This window comes from Mesoplodon densirostris, chromosome 15 (assembly GCF_025265405.1).
Source record: "Mesoplodon densirostris isolate mMesDen1 chromosome 15, mMesDen1 primary haplotype, whole genome shotgun sequence".
Classification (NCBI taxonomy): Eukaryota; Metazoa; Chordata; class Mammalia; order Artiodactyla; family Ziphiidae; genus Mesoplodon; species Mesoplodon densirostris.
Window position 1 is genome coordinate 48,197,638 of NC_082675.1, and position 13,074 is coordinate 48,210,711.

Genomic DNA, 13,074 nt, shown 5'->3' on the forward strand with positions numbered 1-13,074 from the left:
CACTCTCCTGTATTTTATCTTTCCCTTTTGAAAGTTGAGATCCATGTGAGGAGTTTTTATAAAGCTGGGACAAGTTAAAACCAGTCTGAAATGGAAGAGTCTGTCACCACAGGAAGTTCAGTGTAATCCGAGTTACAGACAGAGTACCTGTTCAAGGACAGGTCTTTTTCTTTTGTAGCTTCTTGTAAATCATCAGAAACCAAGAATGGAGTTTCGGCAGTTGTACCATTAGGATGTATTGTTCCTATTATAATAGGGATATCACCTGTCATTGCTTCCTAGAATGTGATACTGTTCATTCCAGGGTCTCCTGGTGTTATTTGTTGTAAGGTACACAGGCAGGCAGGATAACTGTTGCACAGGCTGGGCCTGCCAGTGGTTCTGCTACGTCTCCTTCAAGTTCTGTCCAGCTGCCTTTTTCTGGACAATAGCATATTGTAGATGACTTGTAGGCTCCCTGGAATGGCAGAGCAGAGAGCCTTTAGAGAATTGCCATGGCAAGCTTATTTATCACATTTACATTAGGAAGACAATATTTTTTCTCTGCTCTTGCTAAAAACTTCCAAATGAAAGCAATGGATTTTAAACCATTGTGCTCTAAGGGAAGATTTGGGATTGGCAAGATTTCAAAATCGGGGTTTTGTATGTGTGTGTGACTAATAATAAAAGTCAAGCACCTACAACACCTAAATGATTTATAAATCCCTTATGATAACTTACCTCAAGTTGGAAATTATCCCTCTGGTTTAAGTTTAAAAAAAAGGAAAAATTTATCTTTTCTTTTCTTTTTTTTTTTTTTTTTTCCATTGTTGTGGCCCCTCCTGTTGCAGAGCACAGGCTCTGGACGCGCAGGCTCAGCGGCCATGGCTCACGGGCCCAGCCACTCCGCGGCATGTGGGATCTTCCCGGGCCGGGGCACAAACCCGTGTCCCCTGTATCGGCAGGCGGACTCTCAACCACTGCACCACCAGGGAAGCCCTATCTTAAATATTCAAATAAAAGAAGTAAATTGGATTTTAGATTGTCACCTCACCTTTCCATTTTTATCTTACTACAATAGAGAATCAGAGATAGGGTTCAAAACCAGTTAAAAATAAACTGGAAATGAAGACGTGCCAACTTCTTCACACATTGACGTATTTATTTTGAAAAGGCCACATGAGAAATAAAAAATGTCTTTAATCTTGTTTCCTTTGTCAACCTCTGAGGCTAGTGCTTGTATAATATTTCCCTTCCTAAACCAAAGCAGTTTTGTTTTGACCATAGGCAAGAAACAAACAAAAATCCCAACCAACATAATCGTCTTCTGAAAGTGTATTCCTGGTGTCTGGTTCCAAACATACATACTCTTGCAGCTATCAATTTCCACTAGCAAAAGAGCACATGTACCAATATCTAGTGATATATGTCAATACACATTCACTTCCAAATAACTAATAGCTTTTTAAAGCTCCTCCAAACTTTATATAACAATCTTGTTGGATGCAAAAGAAATAAAACTAATTAATATTATTAAAATCCCAAATTAATCTTATAAAACCAACACATATAAATAGGAAAATATAGGAATGGTCATCATTTAAAAAGTGACTGTGTAGACCATTAGACCCTATGTGTCCTCTGATGTGATGTTATTTGAATTACACAGCCACCTCCTTACGTGTTCTCACTAAAATAAATAAATAAATAGATAGACAAATATATAAATAGATAAATAAATAAATGGTACATAAATAACAAAAGAATTTAAAACAGAGAAAAGCTGAACTTAAGTCCTTATCTCTAGCTTCCAGTCTATAGGAAATAGGGAGATAGAGGACTATTTTTGAATGACAACATAGGAAATCATTAGGCAATTCGAGAGTATCAGATATTCTATAAGATAACTGACCTTGCTTTTTCAACAAGACAATGGCATGGGACAGGAAGAGGGGCGGGAGTAATTCTCCAGATTGTAAGAGATGTATGAGATATAATAAACAAATACAAGTGAGAATTTTTGGATCCTGATTTGAACATATCAATTTGAAAAATACATTTTTATTCAAGTCAATGGGATAAACTTGAAAATTGATTGCATATAAAAGAATTATTGTTAATTTTATTGAGTGTGATAATGATAGTGTTTACATAAACAAGTGATTTTTTTTAGAGGAATACTGAAGCATTTAGGGTGACATAACATGTCTAGAATTTGCTTCAGATTGATTCAACCAAAATTTTTTAAAGGAAGGATAGATGAAGTAAGTCTGCAAAGCACCGATGGATGTCAAAGTTGGATGGTGCTTTAACAAGGGCCCATTGAACCCTCAGTTTTTTTGTATGTTTAGAAATTTTCATCATAAAGAGAGGGGAAAGTGGAAAGCAATGGCAAATTACATAATCCTAAATAGAATTTGTGGGTAACTGAACAATTAATTTCCATTTTTTATGCTTAGCTGGTCAGAAACTTTTCACTCTCCCAAACAGTTTTAATAGAACATTTGTAAAAACCACTTCAGTCTTTTAGTTGGAAAGCATGGGGGTGGGAGGGAAGCAGAGACCTACCGCATTCTGCGATACAATTGACCAGATAGCGAGACAGCTCTACAGCGACCACACTGAGTCTATTTTACAGCTTAAAGCAATTTACTGCGTGCATATAAACATGTTACTCTTAAAAGGTACTTGTGTGGGTGGTAACACATTTGGAGAGAAACAAAAAGGAAGCACAAATAAAAAGGAGGAGGAGGTAAATGTGGACACTTACCATACTCCAGCTGTAGCCTCCCACAAGGTAAATGCTGTCATCTAGCACTGCACAGCCAGGACCACTGCGACCCTCCAAAATGGGAGTCTGTAGAATATTCCACTGGTCACCTTTTGGGTCATAGCATTCCACGAGCATTACATCAAGGTGGGAGAAACCTAAGTGACAAAGCAAAATGGAATCACCAAAGAATAAACTCTCAAGGTCCCAATTTAAGGCTAGGGCTTCTTTTTGCAAAAGGACTAGGGCCAAGAAGTAGATAATTGTGTCTTTGAAGACACATGTGTAAGCTGACTGGTGAAATTGGGAGACATGTCAGAAAGACCTAAGAAACAAACAGACAAACAAACAACCCTTCCCCCCAACTCCACCTCGCCACCGACACTCCAACCCTGTATGCTTTGGATTACTTTAAAGCAAAAATGCCTGGCTAGATGTCATTGGTAAAAGCTGATTTACCTTGGAGTATCAGTAAAGGTTTATTTAAACCTTATTTAAAAAGTTTAAAATAGTAATAGCTAAAGCAAGCTTTTTTTTTTTTTTTTTTTTGCAGTATGCGGGCCTCTCACTGTCGTGGCCTCTCCCGTTGTGGAGCACAGGCTCCGGGCACACAGGCTCAGCGGCCATGGCTCACGGGCCCAGCTGCTCCACGGCATGTGGGATCTTCCCAGACCGGGGCACGAACCCGTGTCCCCTGCATCGGCCGGCGGACTCTCAACCACTGTGCCACCAGGGGAGCCCTAAAGCAAGCATTTTATAGACTGCTTACAATAAGCTGATTGTTTTCTAAGTGCTTTGTATAAAGGAGCTCATTTAACCCCCTCAAGCATCCTGTAGATACCATTATATTCATTTTATAGAGGAGAAACTGAGGAACAGAGGGAGTTAATGACCTGAGTTAGTCATACAGCCATTAGATAGGCTGAGATTTGAATCCGGGTGAACAGGCTTCAAAAGTCACACTTTTACAGACTAAACTTTATTGTTTTTCTTAAGTGAATATTCTGTTCTCTCAAAATCTTTTACTTTTTTCTTTTTTTTTTTTTTTTTTTACAGTCTGACTATATGTATAAACAGCTGTGATGATGTGAATGGTTTCCAGTATCTACTAAGGATCCAGGTTTAGAGTAGGGGGCTATCGTCCTCTGAAAGACGTTTCCCACTTTTGATAAAACTTCTCAGTGGCTGGAGCAGTAACTAGGTTGCAGAGAACAACTCATTTCCCCAGACTCCACTGAAGCCCTGCCTTTCATTTAGGGAGTGAAAAATCCTTAATAGGAGATTCAGGGTCACCGAGCAGACCAAACCTTTAAGGATTTTTTTTTTTAAATTGTTAAACACATGCTATGGATGTTTGCTAGCTGACAATCACAACACATATGGTAAATTAGTCAACGTATCAGTCTCTTCAAAGTAATTAAAGAGATAGACCAAAAATCAGAAAAATTTTCACTCTTGAAGTGGTGGACAGACTATTTCAGGCCACTACCTTTTTACATAAAATAAATCACATAAGGGAGCAACAGAGCAATGTGCTTACTGCGACCCTGTGATATAATCCTTTCCTTTAACATTAAGAGTTTGATGATAATTGTTGAAGCATTTATATGAAATGGGGATTTGGGCAAGTTTCCCTAGTGGCATCTATGAGGATATGTGTGCCTTCTCTGTATCGAGTGCATACGTTGACTATAAACCTCACAATTACCAAGGAAAGGATAATTACCCCTTTTTTACAGACAGACATGAGGTAAATGTCTAGAGTAAGATCACACAACTCTAAGTACATAACTGGGATTCAGACCCAGGTTTAGATGCAAAATCCATACTCTTTCCTCCTTTCACAATGTCTTCCTGAGCTAACCTAATTCTGATGTGCATGTGCTATTTTTCATTTAGGTTGTCATTACCTAAGTCTTTTCTGCCCAAGTATAAGCTTAAATACTAAAAGTTCCTAAAATATTAGGCATTCTTGTGCAAAAGAAATTAGTAGAAGTCATATTTTAATGCAGAAAGCTACAAAGTTAATATAAAATATGTTGATGAAAAGGAATGAATGGTGTATGGACTGAAATGCAAGAGCACCAGTGAAAGCAAAAAAGAATGAAAAGGGAAGAGTCTGAAGCAGTAAAGATAAATTCCCTTCCACTGAGGAGACCTCTAAGGTGAGAAGCAGATCTAGACCAGAATATTGACATTTCTGATTGAATATGAACTTGGAAATACTTACCTAAAAATTACACTTGTCCAATATTTATTACATTTAGGGGTAAATATGTATTTTGCAAAAGAGAAAAAATGTCTATATCTAACTCATGGTTTAAGATGGGTATATGATTGGAAAATAAATGCACAGAATTGCCTTAGGTGCCATACCCAGATGGCCTGTTTCTCATTTTGTTCAATTTCAAAGATCATGGACAGTCAGAGCTGGAAGAGATTTTAGAGAACAACTTGACCAACTTCTTCATTTTCAGATGAGAAAACTGAAGCTCAAAGCAGTTCAGTAATGTTCTCAGAATCATAGGTCTCTCCGCTTTCCTGTCAAATTCAGTGTTACACACATGCACACAAACTACAAAAAAGTTGCAGTCACATACCTACACAAGGAGGGAAACAAGACAAAATATGGCTCTAAAAAGACTATGCTTTAAATGTTACTGATTAAAAAAGCAAATGGAAAGAACTTGAGAATCATAGATGGTTTGATATTCAACTCTTCAAAGAAATAATTCTAAATTTAGACATGAAATTCTACTGTTTTCTTTAAGAAAAATCACATACACGCTTCTTTGTGCTTCTCTGACTAAGGTTCTTTATGATTATTACAAAAACAATTTTCTGGAAAAAATCCATTACTATAATTTTGGTGATAAGGAATAATTTATTTTACTGAATTCATTGTTACAACAAATCGTTTGTGCTTTTCAGTTATTAATGCTCTGGTTTTTAAAATTTTCTGTAGACATCATTATTCATTTCTTTAATGTATGTGGTAACTTCAAAATAATCCTATCTGCAGGAGAGCCAAAATAAGTGCTTGCCCAAGGGTACTGCTAATTTGCAAAGAGTAGATTTTATTTGGTCAACCTTTTTACTTGGTTAACTATGATTATCTAATGAGAACCCCCCTTAGCAAGAAACATGAGATGCAAATGATATTGTGATTAAAAGAAAAAAAAATGACCTTTCAAATGATTTCCTCCAATTGCATACAAGCGATCATTCATTACAGCCAAAGTGTGGATGGCACGTTTTGTGTTCATATCTTGTTTTCGAGCCCAGACATCCATGACGGGGTCATAGCAATATAGCCATGGGACATATTCTCCATTGTGTACCCCCCCTGTGAATTAAGCATAGACACACAAGTCAAGAAAATGCCTTGGAACTGAACTTTGTAACACAAAGTGGATGATGACTTGCCTGAAATGTATATTTTCCCATTGTGCACTGCTCCCGCATGAGCTGCCAGAGGCTGTGGCAAAGGGGACACATAACGCCATTCATTTGTTTCTAGGTTATAGCACTCCACGCTGGACAAGTAGCCAGTTTCATTCCGTCCACCAATAACGTATAAATGTTTGTCCAACCGACATGCATAGAAACTGGCTCTTCTACAATGAAAAAAACCAAAAAACAAAACAACCCAATGTAAATCACAAAAGGAGCCCAGTCAGTCATGGGAAGCGAGGACAGCCTGTTTCAGAAAGGGGTGCGGACCTTTGGAAATTACACATATAGCTCCCTTCTAAATCTGAGACCTTGTACAGCAACCATCTGCAGTGCCCATGCTGGTTAAGATTATCGATACTAAAGTCACAGTAGAGGAGAAATTCACAAACTCTTTGTTTCAGCTCTTTTTATCTTGCTTTTTATACACTGTTAAAGTGTTCACTAATGTTTGGGATATTTGGTACCTTGTAAGGATATCACAGCTCAGTAAGACAAAGTGAAAAATGAGGTAGATAATGCAACAATAATAAATTATCTTGACATTCACTTTCTTTATGGTCCTTCAAGGGTCATTGTTCCCAATTTATAAGAGAACTACATCATCAAAATTTTTCTTCAATTATCATTTTTTTCTTTTTTCCTCCCAGTACGACTGCAAACAGAGAAACTTTTTCAACTGAATATAGTGTTGAAATCTTGCTCTTATATAACCCATATTAGGAATTTCATCTATGTAGCTTTTGGTGTTGATTCTTATGAACCTATAAGGTTATTTTAAAGTCTCTTTTCAAGAGAGACTATTTATTAAGTTATCCCACCTTCCATCAAAGGCAAAAGACATGCAAGCTGTGTTGAAAGGACTGGAGACAGGGAGGCCAGTTCTGAGGGAGAATATAATCTAGGAGTGAGAGATTGAGGACCTGAATTAGAATTTTAGTAGAAGACATGAAAAGAGGTGATGCAAGATATTTTAAAGGAGGATGTAAGGCTTAGTTACTAATAATATATGAGAGCTGAGGGAGAAAAGAGGTTGGAAGAGGACTCAAAGATTTGGAGTTAGGATGACTAGGTTGAAATCTTAAGCAAGTCCTTGACCTTTTGCTTCTTTTTTTCTCCTTCATGCTACTGGAATAATTATACTTCATAAGGATAACATATGGTTCAATACTGAAAAAGTACAATCGTGAAGTGCCAAGCCCTTCAGAGAACATAATTTATGTTTATTGAATTAATGGTCTTTATAAAAATTGATGCCAAGACTCTTGGGCAATGTCAACAGCAAAATGAGGAGCCCTAGAGGTTTTAAATCAGGTAAACCTATATTGTTTGGAGATTTTCCAAGTTGTTTTTACTAAGTGTCAAAACCTCTGGGAAGCAGTATATAGCATCTTGATGAACAGTTTGTTCTCTGGAATCAGATTGCCTGGCTATATGACTCATTGGGTGTGTGGGCTTTGACATGTTACTTAACCCCCTCAGCCTCAGATTGCTCATCTGTAACATAGAGATTATGATGGTACCTTCCTCATGGGGTTATTTGTGAACACATGCGTAAAATGCTTGTCATAGTGTCCAACATTTTGTTCATGCTCAGGAGCTATCAGTTGATATTATTTGGATAAAAAGGTTTTAAAAATCAGCTATCAGGATGTTTGCATATAAACTTTTCTGAATAGTATTTTAAGTGATGACTAAATTCTTTAGTGTTTTTATATAATTTATACCATAAATGTATGGCATATGTTATGGATGGTGATATATGAAGTTTTATTTTATTTTTTCCAGCTTTACTGAGGTATAATTGACAAAACTGTAATACACGTAAAGGGTACAATGTGATGATTTGATTTGTGCATACACTGTAAAATGATTTTCACGATCAAATTAATTAACACATCCACCAGCTCATGTAGTAACATTTTTTCTTTTGAGAACACTTAAGATCTACTCTCTCAGCAAATTTAAAGTGAACAATACAGTATTATTAACTATAGTTACCATGCTGTACATTAGATCCTCAGAAGTTACTTATCTTATAATTGAAAGTTTGTACCCTTTGACCAATCTCTCCCCACTTTCCCCACCCTGATCCCCTGGCAACCACCATTCTAATCTGTTTCTTTAAGTTTGACTTTTAAAATAAGATTCCATATATAAGTGATATCATACAGTATTTGTCTCTCTCAGTCTGGCATTTCACTTAGCATGATCACCTTCAGTTTCATCCATGTTTGTCATGCACATGGCAGGATTTCCTTCTTTTCTATGGCAGAATAATATTCCGTTAAATATATTCACCACGTTTTCTTTATCTATTTATCTGTCAACAGACACTTAGGTTGTTTCCATATCTTGGCTCTTGTGAATAATGCTGCAATGAACATGGGAGTGCAGATATCTCTTCAAGTTACTGATTTTGGTTCCTTTGGATACAGTATATGTGAAAGTGGGATTGCTAGATCGTAAGGTTCAGTTTTTCTGGATAGTCCTAGAATTGTTAGCATCATTGATAGTTTGAGAGTAATATTTTGGCAATGGTTTTTTCCCCTATATTTTCTTGATGGTTTTGAAAGACATATGTGCTGTGCAAAACACAGAAAGATGATGAAAGGAAAAAGAGAGAAGGATAAAAGTAGGAAGGAGAATAAAGAGCAAGTGAGATAGATTTCATTAAATAAGGGTTGTTGTTATCCTGGGCCCTTGTCTTCTGAGGGATATATGAAGCTCTGAAATTGTAAAAAGAATTTTTAAATAAAATGTCATATATTTTATATATATATGTATATATGTGCATTTTTTGGAATATGTTTGGAGAAAGATTTTGGGAGGAAGGTTTTAATCATATTATCAAGGGGATTAATAACGTAAAAAAATTGGTATTTCCTGGTGTAAAGAAGTAAAAACTCATCTAAATATAAAATTAGTTTTAATAACAATAGCAAAATTAAGTGCACACAGATGGATCACTGGTTCCTTCCATTTCTCCAACCAGATTTCAATTGCTCTCTTATTGAATATGATAGGTCAAGGTTATTTTACTAGCACTTTTACCTTCTCAAGTTAAAATATTTGATTGAAAAGACTGACTCATGTCTACAAAAATCTGTACTAAAGTAACACAGATATTTCTTTGCATCGCTGACACCAGGGTAGGTCAGTATCCCTCTTCCATATGATTCTATGACAGGTTTTGGAGCGTCTGAAATAATTAATTTACTAATTTTACTAATAGGCCATATTTAGTGGGCCAATCCCATAGTTTGGACCATGTGGGTAATGTACTATATTCTGAGTTCTTCTATGTATTATGTACCATATTCTGGTTTAGAAGAGAAAAATGTTAGTCATGACAAGTATGAAAATCCTCTATTTAATGAAGTTTAGATAGTGGAGAATAAGAGAAAGATCTTCTTTTGGCAGTGTGAACTCCTTTTATCTTGTCTAAAGTTGTTTTCTCACTCTTTCTGTTCTGGTTCCTTCCTTCCTCTCTTAACCCGAGGGAGCCTGTCGGAACTCTATTTTTAGCCCAGGCGTTCCTAATCTGATGCTCCGTGTACTCCTAGCTTTATCCACACAGTGTCACTGTTAGGTTCTGAACGGGGGGGAAAAAAATCAGTAGGTTTCACTTCCTGACTAAAAGTGCATTTTTATGCAGAAATTTTAATAGCGAAGGTTCTGAGTCTCTGATTTATTCCCTTGCATGCCCAAAGTGAGAATTCACGAAATGCATTATAGAAACACTGGATAGTTAATGGTCTATCAGCAACTGTGAACATTTGCTCGAGGCTAAAATTTTACGCACCAGGTCTCTCCTGGGAATGCTCCCTGCCCCACCTACCCACACGAAAAGCACACCTGATTAGGCTGTTTTATTTTGGGGAAAAAGGAAGCTCAAGATTATTGAAGATTTTTTAATGGAATTACACTATTTGTATTACAAATTGTTCTTCTCTCCCTCCTCCACCCCTCCACCCCCTGTCCCAATGCCAGAGAGGAAATTCAATGAATTGAGATAAGTTTAAAAAGACTACCAATGACCTCTACAAATATATTTTGAAACTGTGTATTGTACAGATCTTTAAAAGTTCTTTCTGACCCTTAGGTCAGAAAACTGAAATTGTATCTCAGTTTCAACTTTTGACTTCTACAATCAGGTTAAAAACAACAGATTTTAAAAAACACAATATTGTCTCCAATTGTTTCTCGTAAGGCTGCTAGAAACATAGTACTTAAATTTGGAAACATCTTTGTTGTATGTGCTTCCAGCCTTTCACCTAGTCTGCGAATCTTAAACTTTGTTACTGGTGCTCTCCAAATGGCTTTTTTTCTCCCTCCCTCCCTTCTTTTTCTTTTCTGTCTCCAAGACTAGCTAGGGGGTAATATCTCCACAAGAATAATACCTAAAATGTCTACTTTTTTTGAAAACAGCATTACAGTCACCAAAGCATTTTTATTGATCCAAGTGTTCATTTTTGCCCTCTTCTTACTGAAGAATCAAATCCTAAATCTGAGACCAAAACAACTCATCAGCTTTACATTTATCTTTGTACTTTTGTCTAATCACTTCTGTCAGTAACCTCATAGGCAGCAGGCATACAATTCATGATTGACCTATGGTTGAATAAGCCTGGAGGTCACGTGCCCATTTCTCTGCTGAACTGGGAGGGTGTTCTGCACTTTTATTATATTCTTTTGGAAGCTCTGATTAGGTAAGATAATCCTAGGAATTTGCCCAGCCAGCTCTGTAAGAGTGGGTGACCCCAGAGGTGGCTTTCAATGTTTCTATTATTCTCAATCAGTTTGGTAACTTCCCAGCATAATAACTTCTCAGCAGTTAGGGAGCAGCTAACGGAAGGAGGGAGGTGGGAAACTTCTGGTGAGTTTGACTCATGATCTATACAATGCAAAATTAACTCAATTAAATGTCTCAAGAAACCTCTTTTCTGATCTGAAGAGTATTTCATATATTTTAGATTTTTTTCCCTTCTTTGTTTAATCACCAATTAAACCATGCTGGTAGCTAACTGTACTTGCTATGTTGAATGGAAGCTCGGCAATGACAGAAAAATTTCATTTTAAGTTATGGATTGCTGCCTAGGTCAACCAACCCATAGGAGATATGGAGCTAGAAGATTGACTGGGCATTTGTGAGATCTGCCTTTTCCCATTCAGCTCTGGAAGGAGCTCTTTATTTGGTCTATCGAGCTGATTGTTCTAAATCTAAAAAAAAAACTTCTTTTACTAGAGACCTGACATGATATACCATAATGACTTCGAAAGAAACGTTAAACAGTCCATCCTGTCAACGGTGGCTGCCGGGTGGCGACAGACCATGGCAGGTCTTTTTATCAGGTCAATGAGCTGCTAAAAATTGTCTAAGTAGGACCCTGCCATGATAGGCCATAGTGCCTCAGAGGAAGTCATTATAGAATATCAAGTAAACAATACACATTTAAAAAAATTACTAATTAGGTTTTGCAGCAATACTTCTCATCCTTAGGGGCTCTACAGTGAGATAATTGACCGCGACGTGAGTTATGCCTCCCAAACCCAAGGCGTGAAGGTTAATTATCGTGGTGAACAGCCCCCAGCAAAGGCGACCATAGTGATGAGATGCTGACATTTCAAACGTGTTATTGATGTGTATTTTTAAAGTGTTTTTTTAATAAAATTTTTTGGAATGGTTTTGATTAAAGGGTAAAGTGATGCAGCTACAATGACAGCAACTAGAAAATAACCCCAAAAGGAGAGAAACAAGGTACTTTGGAGAAAGACATCAGTAGAGGCTTTTATATATACATGTATACACAACAGGAGGATTGAGAAGTTTGTCAGGATATTGATTGACTCAGAATAATTTCTTGAGGTACCTTGCAACTAGACATTCCTAACAGTGTCTATGGTCCTTAGACTATATTGTGCCTCATCATTTTCAATGTATAGCTTTTAGTCTCCTGAAAGAGAGTTTTAATATGCTTATATGGAATGGGAAGTTAGATATTGTTTCTTTATAGCAGAGCTTCATACTCTCTTTCTGTAGTAATGTACCTTTTTGAGGAATGGTATGATCTGAAAATTTCCTTTTAACTTTGAATTTATGATTAAGGATTTAACTTGATCTCAGTGTAATCTGATTGAATGTTTAAAGAAGGAGATGTTAAGGTTATGAAGGAAATAAGAAAGAAAATTATTTCTTAGTCCAACTGAGAAGAAGAAACAGGTTGCAGCTTATCGTTACTATTATATTGGAAAATTTGCTCAAGAGGATGTTGAGATATTATTTGAAAAGAACCAAGTGTTCAAACATTAGTATGTGAATTTACATGTGCATATTAAGAAATGGTGTCCTGCCTAAATAACAGTCAGGAGAACTGAATATGTATAAACATAGTTGCCTTATTGTCCTTTGATACTAGGAGAACTGGGTGAGATAAACACTGCATACATTAAAAATGAGGGGACACTTTGCAAAACTCTTTTTTTTGTAAGCTGACAAATCAATTGATTTTGAATGTATGATGGCAAGATATTTGAGGAGGTAAATGCAATGAATTTGAGATTGTGAGACCTGAAAACTTCAATATTGAAATTTCTGCATCAAAGTATATACATATCATTGTGAGAATGGTGTTTTATATTTCAATGATAAGGTTTAAATATATTATAACTAAGAAGAGTGGAATAGCCAGTGAAATTGTAGCTCTGCTTGTCAAAAAACAAAAACAAAAACAAAAACAATTCAACGTGGAAAAGGAAGACAAGTCATGGAGTGCATTATGCTAAGTGAAATAAGTCAGACAGAGAAAGACAAATACTGTATGATATCACGTATATGTGGAATCCAAAAAATACAACAAACTATTGAATAT

At 36.4% G+C, this 13,074-nt stretch overlaps 1 protein-coding gene across 1 annotated transcript in view; it reads right to left on the reverse strand.

The window, feature by feature from the left end:
* Window positions 1–316: 316 nt before the first annotated feature.
* The window catches only part of KLHL14 (kelch like family member 14), a 99,285-nt gene continuing 86,527 nt past the window's right edge, over window positions 317–13,074 (reverse strand). The window contains exons 5-8 of the mRNA XM_060119555.1: window positions 6,176–6,366; window positions 5,937–6,095; window positions 2,750–2,907; window positions 317–457 (exon numbers count right to left, since the gene is read on the reverse strand). Of these exons, the coding sequence (XP_059975538.1) occupies window positions 317–457; window positions 2,750–2,907; window positions 5,937–6,095; window positions 6,176–6,366 (649 nt within the window). The remainder of the gene's footprint in view (window positions 458–2,749; window positions 2,908–5,936; window positions 6,096–6,175; window positions 6,367–13,074) is intronic.